This window comes from Sus scrofa, chromosome X (assembly GCF_054392235.1).
Source record: "Sus scrofa isolate SSC_HxYL_T2T_F1_AM1 chromosome X, Sscrofa_HxYL_maternal_Yorkshire_Landrace_v2.0, whole genome shotgun sequence".
Lineage (NCBI taxonomy): Eukaryota > Metazoa > Chordata > Mammalia > Artiodactyla > Suidae > Sus > Sus scrofa.
Genome location: NC_139401.1, coordinates 97,592,712 through 97,607,997, shown reverse-complemented (window position 1 = coordinate 97,607,997; position 15,286 = coordinate 97,592,712). Strand labels below are relative to the sequence as shown.

Below are 15,286 nucleotides of genomic sequence, written 5' to 3'. Positions count from 1 at the left end.
GTACTATACAAATGTAAGGTAATGTTACAGAGATAAACATTGTTTTTACCTGAAGTTTAGGAATATTGAAATCCCGCAGGGTCCCATTGACCTAGAACATGTTAGCCATATATAAAAATAAGTATTAGAAGTTTGCCATTAGGCAGGCCTTCTAGTTCCTTCTAGTTTATTTGAACCCTGGTTCACCTTTATCTAGGGTCAATTTTTAGTATAATTTTTAGTCTTGGGATTTGTTTTGTCTGTCTTCGGGTGCCTCATTAATATTATGTTGTTAGTCTTTACAATAGGAATTATCTTAAATATCAGGAATATTTGGAGCCCTAAAAGGTATGACTGTCCCTGTGCTCCCATGAATCAGTAACATTGGCGGAAGTAGGGACAGGAGTCATTTTTGCCCTATTATGTATTCCTGGACCTGCCAGAAGTGAGAAGCATAGTAGAGAAGAGAAAGCAAGTCACTATTCTTCTCACTTCTGGCAGGTCCAGGCCATAGGGAAGGTACAGACTTGCTCTGTAATAGTAGAAACTTCTACAGTCTTCAGGAATGTGACTGTTATATGGGGGTTGTGAACTTCTCATTAACCCTCTTCAGTTTGGATATCTTCTTAACATACTATAAGGAAAAAGCAAAGAAATATATAATACGGCAAAACTGACTCCTGTCCCTACCTCCACCAATGTTACTGATTCCTTTCCCTCTTTCTTGCTTCTTAGGTGGGTCTTTTTAGCTTCTCACGTAGGCAAGCATCTGTTTATGTGTGCAAGTGTCCTATTCAGTGATTCTTCCACAGTTAAGCCCTGTAGATATTGAAAGATCCCCATATACCCCTGAGCATGAACACAAAGTCTCAAGAGAAGTAAGCTATTAGGAGCAAACCTAATAAAACTCTAAAGGAAATTAAATGAGAATCTGTATGAAAGCATCAAGAATAGAGCCTTGAAAGAGAGTATGTACTCAGTAACTAATGGTTGAATCTGAGTTATATTGAAGGAACTCTTTCTAAGATAGAACTGTGTAGCAAGGGAGGAAGATTTAGCCTAGTTGGTCTCAGGGGTTTGAGTCTAATTCTACTGTTTCCATCCATAGTTTTCCAACTCCCATTGTAGGTTGGGAGGGGTATACAGTAAAGCGCTGTGGTTTTTTTTCAATTTTTTAAATTAAAGTATAGCTGATTTACACTGTTGTGCTAATTTCTGCTGTACAGCATAGTGACTGGGATATATATATATATGTGTGTGTGTGTGTGTATATACACACATTTTTTCTCATACTATCTTCCATTATGGTCTATCCCAGGAGAATGACTATAGTTCCCTGTGCTGTTCAGTAGGACTTCATTGCTTATCCATTCTAAATGGAATAGTTGGCACCTACCAACCCCAAACTCCCTGTTCATCCCACTCCCTCGCACTGTTTTTTTTTTTTGAAGCACATTATTACCTGTCTACCTTGACCTCCTTGATGTGATCGTGTATCAGAATTGCCACTGGAGTATCAAGGTGTATTGCTATCGAAGGTTGTCCTTTCCCTTCAGTGTTTTCTTTTTTGTACTGTCCAGTAACTTGAGGGAGATTACAGATGCTAACCTGTGTGTGTATTTTATGACTGCAGTATGTCAGTACATCCATTGGGTGGCATACTTCATCAGTCTTTATTAGGATTTCTGTATGAGTCTTTATGGAAGTGCCATATTCAGAGTTGGGTTTTGCCTTTAGAGGACAGGTAAAGTACTTTGACTATGTGTAATTTTAATTTGAGAATAATATTCTTTCAAGAGGTGTATGATGATTGATGCTACTAATGTCATATGTTCTATGTGAGGTCAGTAAATGATTATGTCATTTCCAGCTTTATTTATAGGGAAATTCAGATTGATTGGAAATAGTCTACCTTCTTATAGAGGAAAATTTAGGTGCTCAAGAGTTTTAATAAAATATACAAGGTTTTCTGATAATACCATGTTAAGGAATTAATAGGTCTAGTCAGGATTTACAAAGGTCTCCTTCGTTATCAGAACCTGAAGCTGATAAGGGTCCTTGGGTTATGTAGTACAGCTCTTTAACTCTAGGTAAAAATAAAGCCTACACTATCCAAGAGTGTTTTAAAAATGTCTAGTGGGCATTCCCGTCGTGACACAGTGGAAACAAATCTGACTAGGAACCATGAGGTTGTGGGTTTGATCCCTGGCCTCGCTCAGTGGGTTAAGGATCTGGCATTGCCATGAGCTGTGGTGTAGGTCACAGACATAGCTCGGATCCTGCATTGCTATGGCTGTGGTGTAGGCCGGCGGCTACAGCTCCGATTAGACCCCTAGCCTGGGAACCTCCATATGCTGTGGGTGCGGCCTTCAAAAAGACAAAAAAAAAAGTAAAACTTAAAAAAATTAAAAAATAAAAATGTCTAGTAGAGTAGGTTATAAGACCTAGAAGGGGTTCCAAAGATGTCATTGGAAATAGCTTTCTGAGTCTCACAATTCTAGCAAGGGGAGGGGAAGACCGCCAATAAAGAGTACGTTCATCTTTTACGGGAAGACAGCATATTTCAGGAATATGCTGGAAAGAAATATGTTCACTCATTCTATGTATATTTAAGTGCTTACTGTATGAAAGCAGTGTTCTGAGGCAGTGATGAAATCAAAGATGAAGGAGCATATGTACCCCTAACTCCATAAAGTTATACATATAAGCATACAGACAAAGGTGAGAATTAGTGGCTATAATTTATTTAGATATTTTGAGAACTTTTGCATAAACTATATAGTTTTATATATAGTTATATATGTAAGTTATATACTGTAACTTTTGAGTAAGACTAATTAGTTCATGTTTTAAAAGGATAGCCAAAAAAAATCCAAAGTACACTGTAATGATGGAAGGAGAAGAGGGAAGACATTCTAATATATATTTAAAGGAATATTTGAAACACCAAACACAAGGTAGAAATAGAAAAACAATTTTGCAAATGAATAAGATTGATTCAGGGGTGGCCAGTATTAACATTTTAAAATATGATCTTTGAGAAAGACTCCAGAATGGCAAAATGAGAGTGTGATGAATTCTCTCACCAACAAATAACTATTTAACTGGGAAAAAATTATTAAACGAAACAGTCATTCCTAGTCCCTGGAAATTGTCCTAGGGGCATAAAGCAAGTAGAGAAACATTCATGCAATAAAATCTATTAAATCTCAGAAAGAACAGCAAGAGTCTTTGGCATTTAGCCTGCTCTCATCACCCTCTAAGCTTTGTTTTATGAAAACCACTGAGGGAACTCTTATCCAGGTGGATGTGGTCAAGAAGTTGGGGGCTCCCTCTCACCCTAGCTCCTAGTCTAGAGCTATGGTTTCACCTGGGTGGCGCAGGCCTCTGACATTTCTCATATCCCCCAGGTCTGTCTTGCAGAAGTTCTATCCCAAGTAGAATCTAGAGGACTGGGTTTCTTTTCTCCCACCCAGCTTTCTCTTCCCCCACCCAGCCTCCACTCAAAGGGTGGAAGCACTCACTTAGGGACAGTATGCTGACAATCCTGGACCCCTGTTGCTCCAGTGCAGCTTACTTATAGGGCAGAGGTTCATGCCAGAAGGAGCAAACCAAAAACCATCTCGGTACACATTTGTAAAGAAAAGGTTTCATTCTTTGGGAGTGGGCCACTGTCCCTGCCATCAACTCTTGCACAGTGACACAGAGGTCCTGCTTAGGGAGAGAGGCAGGCCTTACAGATGAAGAACTCCTTAGTTCTACTCAAAGCAACTGACTTTGTGTGAAACAGATCGTGGAGAATTCCATTCCTAAGGGCATTATCAAAAACAATGGAAATCTTAGTGGATAATAAGATGGCACTCACAGCTCCATGACACAAGTTACAACAAGCAAAATGACTGTGTAATCATAAGTTTGGTAACAGAAAGAACTAAGTAAAAATCCAAGAAGAGCACTCCTGGGATTATAGTCAATCCTGAGGGTTAGGAAGGCTGTACCTAAGCATAAGACTGCACTCATTCAAGACATAAGGTGGATTTGAAAGCAGTCCCCGAGCTTCACACAGATCAAACAACAGAGAGCAGGAGTCTCACTGTCACTAAGGGACTTGAGAACAACCTCTAACTAATCACTAGCTGAACAATAAGCTACTCTTACCTAAGGGCAACTCCTAGGAGGCCAGGCTTAAAAATAAAATCATGCTGGAGTTCCTGTTGTGGTGCAGTGGAAACGAATCCAACTAGTAACCATGAGGTTGTGGGTTCCATTTGGCCTTGTTCAGTGGGTTAAGGATCCAGCATTGCTGTGAGCTCTGGTGTAGGTTGCAGACGTGGCTCAGATCCTGCCTTGCTGTGGCTGTGGTGTAGGCCAGCAGCTGTAGCTCCGATTCGACCCTTAACCTGGGAACCTCCATATGCTGCTGGTGTGGCCCTAAAAAAATAAATAAATAAAATAAAATCACATATATCGCTGGTAGTCTGCAACACTGTGTACATACTCAAGGCTGTGCCTTCTCAGAGGTGCTTGGAGAGGGAAAATCCAAGCTACTACCTTCTGGCCGAATGTGAGGCAGAAGCATGAATTCCTTGAACTGTGATAGCAGCCTACAAGCCACGCATACATCCAGTGGTAAGTAAAAATCTATCTGGCAAAGAGGTTTATCATAACCTTTGACCTGTCCTGACCCAGGGTAACTCCCAGATTGCCAGGTAGAAGATAAAAATCAAGTAGAAATCTGAGCAGGAACATTGTAGGTTGCATACTACAGAGGAAACAAATTTCATTGAGTAAGTTCAGTCAGTCAAGTCAGTGAAAAAAAGCCCAGCAAACAATAGCAATAACCACTCATGGAGGTGGGATCAGTGTCCAGACTTGCTATACTATATTATCAATAAAAAAATTATGAGGCACACAAAGAAATAGGAAACTATGAACCTGTACATGGGGGGAAGCAAGTAATAGAAATAGCTCCCGAAGAGACCCAGATGTTGGATTTAGCAGACAAAGACTTCAAAGAAACCATTATAAATATGTTCAAAGATCTAAAAGAGACCATGTTTCATCAAGTTAAGAATATTAGTAAAGGGACAGAAATTATTTTTAAAAAATGGAAATTCTTGAGGTAAAACGTGCAGTAACTAATGTGAACATTTCACTAAAGGGACTCAGCAGCACCTTAGGATTGATAGAAGAAAGAATCAGCAGACTTGAAGATACATTAATTATAGATCATTCTGTCTGAAGAATGGAGAGAATGAAGAAAAATGAACAGAGCCTCAGAGAAATGTAGGACATCATTAAATGCACCAACATATACAAATTAGGAGTACAAGAAAGAGGAGAGGGAGAAAAAGGGGTAAAAAATATTCAAGGAAATAATGTCAGAAAACTTTCCAAATTTTATGAATAGCATTAACTTACACATCCAAGAAGCTCAAGTAACTCAAAATAGGATAAATGCAGAGAGATTTACAGCCATGCAGTGAAAATATTTAAAGCCAAAGGCAAAGAGAATATCTTGAAAGCAGGAAGAGAAAAAATATTCATCACATAAAAGAAAATCCCAATAAGATTAACATCTGGCTTCTCATCAGAACCAGTGGAAACCAGGAGGCAATGGGATGACATATTCATAGTACTTAAAGAAAGACTTTCAACCAGGAATCATAAATCCAGTAAAATTATTTTTAGAAAATTAAGGTGAAAATAAGTACATTCCTATGTAAGCAAAAGCTGATGGAATTTGTTTATAGCAAAACTGTCATACAAGAAATACTAGAGATGATTCTTTAGCCTTAAAGCAAGTGACACTAGATAGTAATTCAAATTCACATGAAAAAACAGTTCTGGCAGTACTAACTGTAATTAATTATAAGAGATAATACAGTGGCATCTTCCTCTTTTTATTCTTAACCGATTTAAAGAATAATTGCATAAATAATATATATATTTGTATATAATTTTGTATATGTATATAATTGAATTGTTGAGGTTGTCTGCAGATGTAAATGTTTGCCAATAACAGTACTAAGGAAGTGGGTAGGAACAAAGCTTTAATGGAGTAAGGAAATAACACCAGAAGGTAACTCAGATCCACAGTAAGAAATGAGGAAAATTTAAAATGGAAAAATAAGATTTAACAAGCTATAAATATTATAAATATGTACTTGCTCTACTTTCTTCTCTCAGCTTCCTCAAAAGGCATAACATTAAAGTAATAATTGTAGTAATGTGTTACTAGATTTGTAAATGTTCAACTAGAAAATGTTCACATAACATGAAAGAACAGTAGAGGAAGAAAGGAATGAAGAAGGCATGACATGTTTAAAAAACAGAAAGCTGGATTTCCTATAGTGGCTCAGCAGGTTAAGAACCCAACATAGTGGAGTTCCTGTTGTGGCGCAATGGTTAACGAATCCGACTAGGAACCATGAGGTTGTGGGTTCGATCCCTGGCCTTGCTCAGTGGGTTAAGGATCTGGCGTAGGCCAGCGGCTACAACTCCGATTCGACCCCTAGCCTGGGAAACTCCATATGCCACGGGAGCGGCCTTAGAAAAGGCAAAAAGACAAAAAAAAAAAAAAAAACAACAACATAGTATCCATGAAGATGCAAGTTCAATCCCTGGCCTCAATCAGTGGCTTTGGCATTGCCATGAGCTGTGGTGTAGATCACTGATGCAACTCGGATCTGGCATTACTGTGGCTGTAGCACAGGCCTGCAGCTGCAGCTCTGATTTGACCCCTAGCTTGGGAACTTCCATATACCACGGATGTGGCCATAAAAAGAATAATAATAATAAACCCAGAAAGCTAAATATTGTATGTAAGTTCTGTCATAACAGTAACATTAAATGTGACAAGATTGGAGTTCCCTTGGTGGCACAGTGGTTAACGAATCTGACTAGGAACGATGAGGTTGCTGGTTCGATTCCTGCCCTCGCTCAGTGGGTTAAGGATCCAGTATGGCTGTGGCTGTGGTGTAGGCCGGCAGCTACAGCTCCGATTCGACCCCTGGCCTGGGAACCTCCATATGCCGTGGGAGCCATCCTAGAAAAGTCAAAGAGATAAAAAATTAAAAAAAAAATGTGACAAGATCTATTAAACAATCCATTCAAAAGATGGAGATTATCCAATTACATTTTTAAAAAATAACCAAATATACTATCTATACTTTATATTCAGAGATACAAATAGATTGAAAATAAAATGATGAAAAAAGGCATAACATACAAACAGCATCCATAAGAGAGCTAGAGTGGCTATACTAATTTCAGACAAAATAGATTTTAAACATAAAATGTTATCAGATATAAAGATGGACATTTTGTATTGATGAAGTCCATCAGGAAACTATACAAATTATACCCATATATGGACCTAAAAACAGCCACCAAAATGCATGAAACAAAAGCAAACAGGAAGGAGAAATAGACAACTTAATAATAGTTGGAAACTTCAGTATTCCGCTTTCAATAATAGGAAGATCAACAAGGAAATAGAAGAGGCTTTTTGTTTTTTGTCCTTTGTCTTTTTAGGGCTGCACCCCGGGCATATGGAGATTCCCAGGCTAGGCGTCGAATGGGAACTGTAGCTGCCGACCTACACCACAGCCCCAGCAATGCAGGATCCTTAACCCACTGAGCAAGGCCAGGGATGGAACCTGCATTCTTATGGATATTAGTCACGTTCATTAACCACTGAGCCACGATAGGAACTCCATAAATAGAAGAGTTGAAGAATGCTATAAACCAACTGGACCTGACAGATACATATATAACACTTCACCTCAAAAACGGTGTAATAATATTCTTCTCAAGTGCACATGAAATATTCTCCAGGATAGACCATATGTTAGACCATAAACAAAACCTCAGCAATGTTCTCCAACCACGATGGAATTAAATGATAAACCAACGGCAGAAGAAAATTTGGGAAATTTACAAATATGTGAAAATTAAATAACACACTGCAAAATAACAAAGGAGTAACGAAGAAGTTACAAGGGAAATTAGAAAATGTCTTAAGATGAAAATTAAAAGTGCAAAAAATTGTGGGATGAAACTAAAGAGGTATTCAGAGGGAAAATTATGTTTGTAAATGCTTATATTAAAATGGAGTAAATATCTCAAATTGGTAACCTAACCTTCCACCTTAAGAAGCTACAAAAGGGAGTTCCTATTGTGGCTCACCCATGAGGATGCAGGTTTGATCCCTGGTCTCGATCAGTGGGTCGGGGATCTGGCATTGCCGTGAGCTGTGGTGTAGGTCACAGATGCGGCTCAGATATGGCACTGCTGTGGCTGCGGTGTAGTGGCATAGGCTGGCAGCTACAGCTCCAATTTGACCCCTAGCCGGGGAACTTCCATATGCTGAGGATGCAGCTCTTAAAAAAAAAACCTACAAAAACACGGAGTTCCTGTCGTGGCTGAGCAGTAATGAACCTGACTAGTATTCATGAGGATGCGTGTTTGATCCCTGGGCTCGCTCAGTGGCTTAAGGATCCAGAATTGCCCTGAGCTGTGGTGTAGGTCACAGATATGACTGGGATCTGGTGTGGCTGTGGCTGTGGCGCAGGCCAGCAGCTACAGCTCCCATTCGACCCCTATCCTGGGAACATGTATATGCTGAGGATGCAGCCCTAAAAAAAAAAAAAAAAAAAAACTGCAAAACAAGAGCAAGCTAAACCTAAATCAAGCAGAAAGAAAGATCAGAATGAAGATGAAACAGAGAATATAAAAACAATAGGGAAATCAGTGAACCCAAAAATTGGCTCTTTGAAAGGAACAACAAAAATTAATAAAACAATAAAGAATGCAGTTTATATTGGCTTCAAAATGAGTATCTAGGAATAAATTTAACAGAAGTACATGCTAGAGCTGTATACTGAAAACTACAAAATATTGTTAAACGAGATTAAAGAAGACCTAAACAGATGGAAGAAGACATTTCATGTCTCTGGATCAGCAGATCTAATGTTAACAACATTAAATTGTTAAGACAGCAATACTCCTCAAATTGAGCCATAGATTCAATGCAGTTCCTATCAAAATTTCAGCTGGCTTCTCTGCAGGCAGCCAGTGGAAGAATATGACACAAAGAAAAAGGAAAATGAGAAGAAACTATGTAGTTAGAAAATATTTCCTGGCATGTAAACCCTAACATAATCTTTACTAAATGAGTGAATACAGGTTTGGAATAAGAATTTGATTCCTGGAGGGAAGAACCAGAAGTATGTACAGAACCAATAAGTAAAATCCACTCATTGTCTCTTGTTAACATAATCATTCTTTTCTGACTGCCTCTTATTTGCAGGATTTTGTTCCCTTATCCTCATGTAGCATAGTTAATTAAGCTCCTTTCAGTCAAGGAGCTTATACTTTAGTGGGAGACTTACCATATACACACATACAGAGTAGAAAGTAATAAATGTTATAGAGAGAGTGCTCAGGTGCTCTTGGAATTCAGAAGTGGCATTTGAGCTGGACAGAGACATGCAGTGTTGAGGAAAAGTGTATTTCAGTCAAAAGAAGCAGCATGAGAAATCATGGGGGCAATCTCTGAGGCTGGTGTCTTTGAAGGGAAGTAGTGAGCAAGAAATTATAGGGGCAAATTATATCCCAGCTCTGCCACTTGCTTGGTACATGACCTTCAGAAAGTCATTTATTTATTTATTTATTTATTTTAAATGAGAGTTGCAACGTTTATTTCAGGTTCTCTCCTGTTGTTGTTGGTTTTTTTTTTTTTTTTTGTATTTTTTTTTCTTTTTTCCACGCAGGCAGTATGTGGGAATTCCTGGGCCAGGGATTGAACTTATGCCGCACAGCAGCAACCAGAGCCACAGCAGTGAGAACACAGGAGCCTCAACCCGCTAGGCCATCAGAGAACTCCCCAGAAAGTTATTTAACCTCTCTAGGCCCAAGCGTCCTCTTTTAAACATGCAGAAGAAAATTCCTCCTACCTCAGGGTTATTGGGTGAGACCCTACACAGGAAGACTTCTCGCACTGAGACCCTACACAGGAAGACTTCTCGCACTGTCTGGCACAGAGTAAATAAATGCTGAGTAATTGTTTCCTGTGTTCGGGACTGGAAAAGCTTGAATACCAAGCTAAGACATTTGAGCTTTCATGTTGTGGGGAACAATACCTAAAGATTGCAAATAGGGAGGTGACATAATCAGAGCAATACCTTAGGAAGATTAACTTGGCAGTGTGACATGGGGAGACTGGAGGAAGCCATTGCAATAATCTGGGGGAGGTCATGAGAGCTTGAACTTGAGTATTGCTTGTGGCTCCGTAAAATTCCTGAGAATCTGGTGGTGTCTTTATACAAGGAGGAAGCATAGGAGAGGAAGCAGGTCTGAAGTGAGAAAAAAAAACCCTGAAATTGAAAGGTGATTTTTATACCTACCAGCTGAGGTAACCACTGGGACCTCCAGAAAGAAATGTGTGACAGGCAGTTGGAAATTCAGTACTGGAGATCAGGGCTGGGAAGATGATTTGGAAGTTAATTTCTAGAAGTTAGAGCCCAAAGGTTGTATGAGATTACCAAAGAAACAAAACGTAAGGACAGAAGAGAGGGTCATTAAGGACAGAACCCTTAGAGGTGGGAAAACAAAGAGAGGGCAGGTCCCAAGTTAAAGGATCCGGCATTACCATAGTTGTGGCCTAAGTTGCAGCTGAGATTCAGTCCCAGGCCTGAGAACTACATGCCTCGGGTTCAGCTGGGGGAAAGAAAAAAAAAAAAGATGGATACATGCGTTCTTATTTAGCCCTTAAGTCCTTTTCACTTTCCCCTAAGGCTGACACAACACAGCAAGATCTATCCAGATGGCAGACCGGTTTGATTTATTTCTGAGTGAACACTAGTTTTGAAGAAATTCGGGTATCATAAGACGCTAAGGTTTGAGATGCCTTACAGATATTCCCAGAACTTGCCGAGGAACATGGTCAGCCTCGAGATATGGTGGCCAGTCACCTGCCTGGCTCTTTCTCATTGAAACTTTTTGAAAGTTAATTTTTACCTCGAAATGTCTTGGTTTTCTGGAGAGAGCGCAGAGTGTTTATAAGGATAAAAGGGGGGATCCCATCCTGCTGCATGATATTAAATTGACTACGGATTTCCCTGGCCTCAGTTTTGTTTTGTTGTTGTTGTTGTTAGTTCCTTCAACCTTCAGTGTTTAGAGCAGCCAGAAATGGAAGGTGATTTGAGGTCACTGTCCTGGGCTTTCCTGAGGAATGGAGGGAGTGCCTCTTTGCCCCAACAAACAGACGGGAATTCTTTTGCCCGAAGTGAGGAATGGCTTGAATTGGCCAATTCAGTTTCTTTGTTTCTGACTAGGGCCCTGAGTTTTAATTAACTTTTACAAGTGGATAATAGGCAATAACCACAATCCAGTTGGCTGGCAAAAGCATCGTGTGGTGATCCATTGCAATATAAAAATGTGCGTTGAGTCTTTGATACTGGAAGGGTTTTGTGACACTTTAAAATAAACGAGCTGGCTCGGTCTCCTCCACTTATTCCACTAGGCTTTTTACGACCTTTTCTTCCATTCTCATGTTGGGGAATTTGGCGTGCATATTTTTTGTTTGTTTGTTTTCCTTCCTTTCCTTGCCTTTCGCAAACTTCAAAGTCCGGCTGGTTTCCATCCGGTTTCAATCCTATTTTCAGAAATCCTACCAAGCCCAGCCTGGTACTCTTATATCCAGATGCTGATTCTTCACACCTTTCGATTTCCTCTCTCCCTTAAGACCAATTGCTATCTCAGCGAATGACATGAGGGAAGGGGCTGGGGATTGAGGGTAAAGGTGTATGCTAGCCAGAAATGCTCTGTGAATAAGAGCGAGAGTCACTTTTAATATGAAAAATTGGAAGCAGGGCTCCGTAGATAAGAATATAGGTAGCTTGTGTTGTGATAGCTTAAAATGTAATTTCCTCTTCTTCTTGCAGTAAGTACAAATGGATCCTAGGTGAGGAACCTGTGGAGAAACGAAGGAAGCTCCAGAATGAGATGACAACACCTCCGCTAGATTATTCCATGCCGGGCCCTTACAGGAGGGTAGAGGCAGCAGTTGCCTACCCAGAAGGGGAGAACAGCCATGATAAATCCAGTTCTGAGAGAAGCACACCACCGTACCTTTCCCCAGAATACCCAGAAGCTGTTAAGAGTACCAGTCAGAGCAGGGAGGTTTCAGTTCTGTATGCAGGGGCCCAAGACCCACACCAGGGGTCCCTGCTCCCTGAAGAATTAGAAGATCAGATGCCAAGATTGGTAGCAGAAGAATCTAACAGAGGCAGCACACACATAAACAAGGAAGAAGTAAGCAAGGGACCTTTCGTAGCTGTTGTCGGTGTTGCAAAAGGTGTTAGAGATTCAGGAGCTCCCATTCAGCTGATCCCTTTTAACAGAGAGGAGCTTGCTGAGCGACGAAAAGCAGTTGAATCCTGGAACCCCCCGGCGCCTTACTCTGCTGTGGCCTCTGCTGCAACCCCTGCTGCAGCCGCCGGGGAGAAAGGAAAAGGCTGTGAGGAGAGTGGAGGACGTAATACACCAAAGATGAAGAACCAAAGAGAGCTGGAAGAACTGAAGAGAACCACAGAGAAGTTGGAACGTGTTTTGGCAGAAAGGAATATGTTCCAGCAAAAGGTTAGGGTAACACCTTACCACTAGGAAGGAGAGTTCGTTGTAATCAAGGGAGCCGAGAGATGGAACGTCAATGATCTCATGTTCTGAGGCCTTTATTTATTCATTTATGTATGTATGTATGTGTTTACTTATTTATTTTTGTCTAGCAGCCCACAGCATATGGAGGTTCCCAGGCTAGGGGATCTAATTGGAGCTGTAGCTGCCAGCCTACGCCAGAGCCACAGAAACACGGCATCCAAGCCGCGTCTGTGACCTACACCACAGCTCACGGCAACACCGGATCCTTAACCCACTGATCGAGGCCAGGGATCGAACCCACAACCTCATGGTTCCCAGTCGGATTCGTTACCCACTGAGCCAAGACGGGACCTCCTAGGCCTTTAAACAAAATAAGCCATGGAATGATTCTATGGTATGTCTCAGAGCGAACTCTGATCAGCCTCCCTCCCGTATATTGGGTTTAAAAAGGTCCAAAAGTAGAAGAATATGTGTAGAGGAATCACCACAGGGTGAACATATTCAGGAAATTTGGGGCCACCTTCTTTAAAGTTTAAAGTATGTGGGGTTATTGAATTTCTGTTTCTTGGGACTGCAGGTGGAGGAGCTGGAACAGGAGAGGAATCACTGGCATTCTGAATTCAAGAAAGTCCAACACGAATTGGTGACCTATAGTACCCAGGAGACAGAAGGCTTGTATTGGAGCAAGAAACACATGGGTTATCGCCAGGCTGAATTCCAGATTCTGAAAGCTGAGCTGGAAAGAACCAAAGAGGAAAAGCAGGAGCTAAAGGAGAAACTGAAGGAGACAGAGACACACCTGGAAGTGCTGCAGAAGGCTCAGGTCTCCTACCGGACCCCAGAGGGAGATGACCTAGAAAGGTTAATTACTAGGGTTTAGTTACCAGCTTGTGAGTGCTAATGGGAAGCCTCCCTTAGGACCACCCCCCCCCGCCCCCCGCGTGCCCCATTACTGGTTATAGCTAAGGGAAGAAGCCTTCATTAATTCCTAGGCCACCAAGGATCGATTGAGGAAATCACTTCTTAGAGAGCTGCAGCCAGTCTCCCGGTGCTTGGTGGCATTGTGCTTCCTTCTTTGTTTCTAGCTAATGGAAATGTAATTGTTGAGAAATGTAGGCCCATTTTGAAGGAGCTTCATTTTGTTCTGTTGGCTAACGACTTCATGTCATCTCTTCTCCTGTCCCTCACTCCTTCATACAGGGCTTTGGCAAAGCTTACACGGCTGCGTATCCACGTCAGCTATCTCCTTACTTCTGTCCTCCCTCACTTGGAGCTTCGTGAGATCGGGTTTGACTCAGAACAAGTGGATGGGATCCTGTATACGGTGCTGGAGGCAAATCACATACTGGATTGAGCACCAGCTACTCTGTGTCGCCTTCTCTACACTTCTCCTTTCCTCCCTCCCTCCCTCTCTCTCTCTCTCTCTCTCTCTCTCTCTCTCTCTCTCTCTCTTGCTCTCTCTCTCTCTCTTGCTCTCTCTCTTGCTCTCACTCTCTCACCCGTAGGCCTTACATGGAGACTGAGTAAATCCTGGCTCTTAATCAGTGTGCTTCTTATTCAGTCTCGATGTGGAGAAAGAGGCTAATTAAATAGGCTTTCAAGAGTTCCAGAAACAGAGAAGCAGTAGTCACCAAACCAGGTGACAGGAAAGCTTTTAACGTCCATGCCTCAGACACTTGGCCTATTTCATATCCTTTCTGAAATAATTTCTCTTCATTTAAGTTAAATCAATGAGCACATATTGGGGCCAATATACCAGGTGTTTGGGGATAAGAGAAGAAGGTCTAACTCATGGACTCCGCCCTCAAGGATCTAACAGTCTAGTTGGAAACATGAGACACACACCATGTCAAGTGACTTGTACAAGTGAGTGGCGCAAACATGGTAGACGAGCTCTGGGGGAGGAAAGTCAGGGAAGGCATCAGTCATAAATGGGATCCCAACTAGGGTGTGTTTGAAGGACGGGCCTGACAGCACTGTTGACAGCGGTTGTTCTTGACATGGTAGGACTCTGGTTGATGTTTTTTTCTCTGTCCTATCTTCCTGCCTTTTTCAAATTTTCTATAATAAACCTGTTACTCTTCTTATATTGAAAAAAAATAAATTGTTTTTAAAAAGAATGAGTAGGCTTGGATTTAGCTATCAAATGAGAGACCGTGTGAAAATACAGGGTGCTGTTTATACTGATAATTTATGTTCTATTTAGCATTATCTCTGAAAGAAGAGCATGAACCCAGGTGCAGAAAAGGCCGGAATGTAAAAAACGCTTCTGGCAGGAGGGGTGGGTTAATGTGAAGGCAACTAAGGTTAAATCATGACCCATCTACCCACCTCCTCTGTGGTGTTTGCGTTTTTCACAAGGAATGCTTGAAAAAGAAATCTTCAAGGCTAGAATTTTAAAAATGGGCATCACCAAACTCGGGCATTTGCAGTAGTGGCGGAGGTAGGTTAGAGCAGCGAGGTCTATTTGATATCCCTCAGAGTACACTTCCCACTTTTCAGGCTAGGGCTGGATGAGGGGGTAGCTCCCATGCTATCAGAAATAGTAAAACTTATCCCCTTGTAAAAGTAGATATTTTGTTTATTCATTTCTTTATTGTATTTATATAGTGTATACACTCGAAAGAGTTCAAAGTACTCTCCG

The 15,286-nt window shown here is 41.1% G+C and overlaps 1 protein-coding gene across 14 annotated transcripts in view; it reads left to right on the top strand.

Moving 5' to 3' along the window:
• Positions 1 to 14,759, top strand: part of MORC4 (MORC family CW-type zinc finger 4) — a 58,026-nt gene extending 43,267 nt beyond the window's left edge. For 8 of the 14 annotated variants that reach the window (XR_014835510.1, XR_014835508.1, XM_021079788.2 and 5 more), the window contains 3 exons: positions 11,928 to 12,624; positions 13,220 to 13,503; positions 13,843 to 14,759. Coding sequence is in view for 11 of the 14 variants with exons in the window: in XM_021079788.2 (XP_020935447.1) it covers positions 11,928 to 12,624; positions 13,220 to 13,503; positions 13,843 to 13,996 (1,135 nt within the window). In the remaining 3 variants the exon portion in view is untranslated. The remainder of the gene's footprint in view (positions 1 to 11,927; positions 12,625 to 13,219; positions 13,504 to 13,842) is intronic. The other 6 variants (XR_014835509.1, XM_085008042.1, XM_085008047.1 and 3 more) reach the window with 1 other exon arrangement.
• Positions 14,760 to 15,286: the final 527 nt, after the last annotated feature.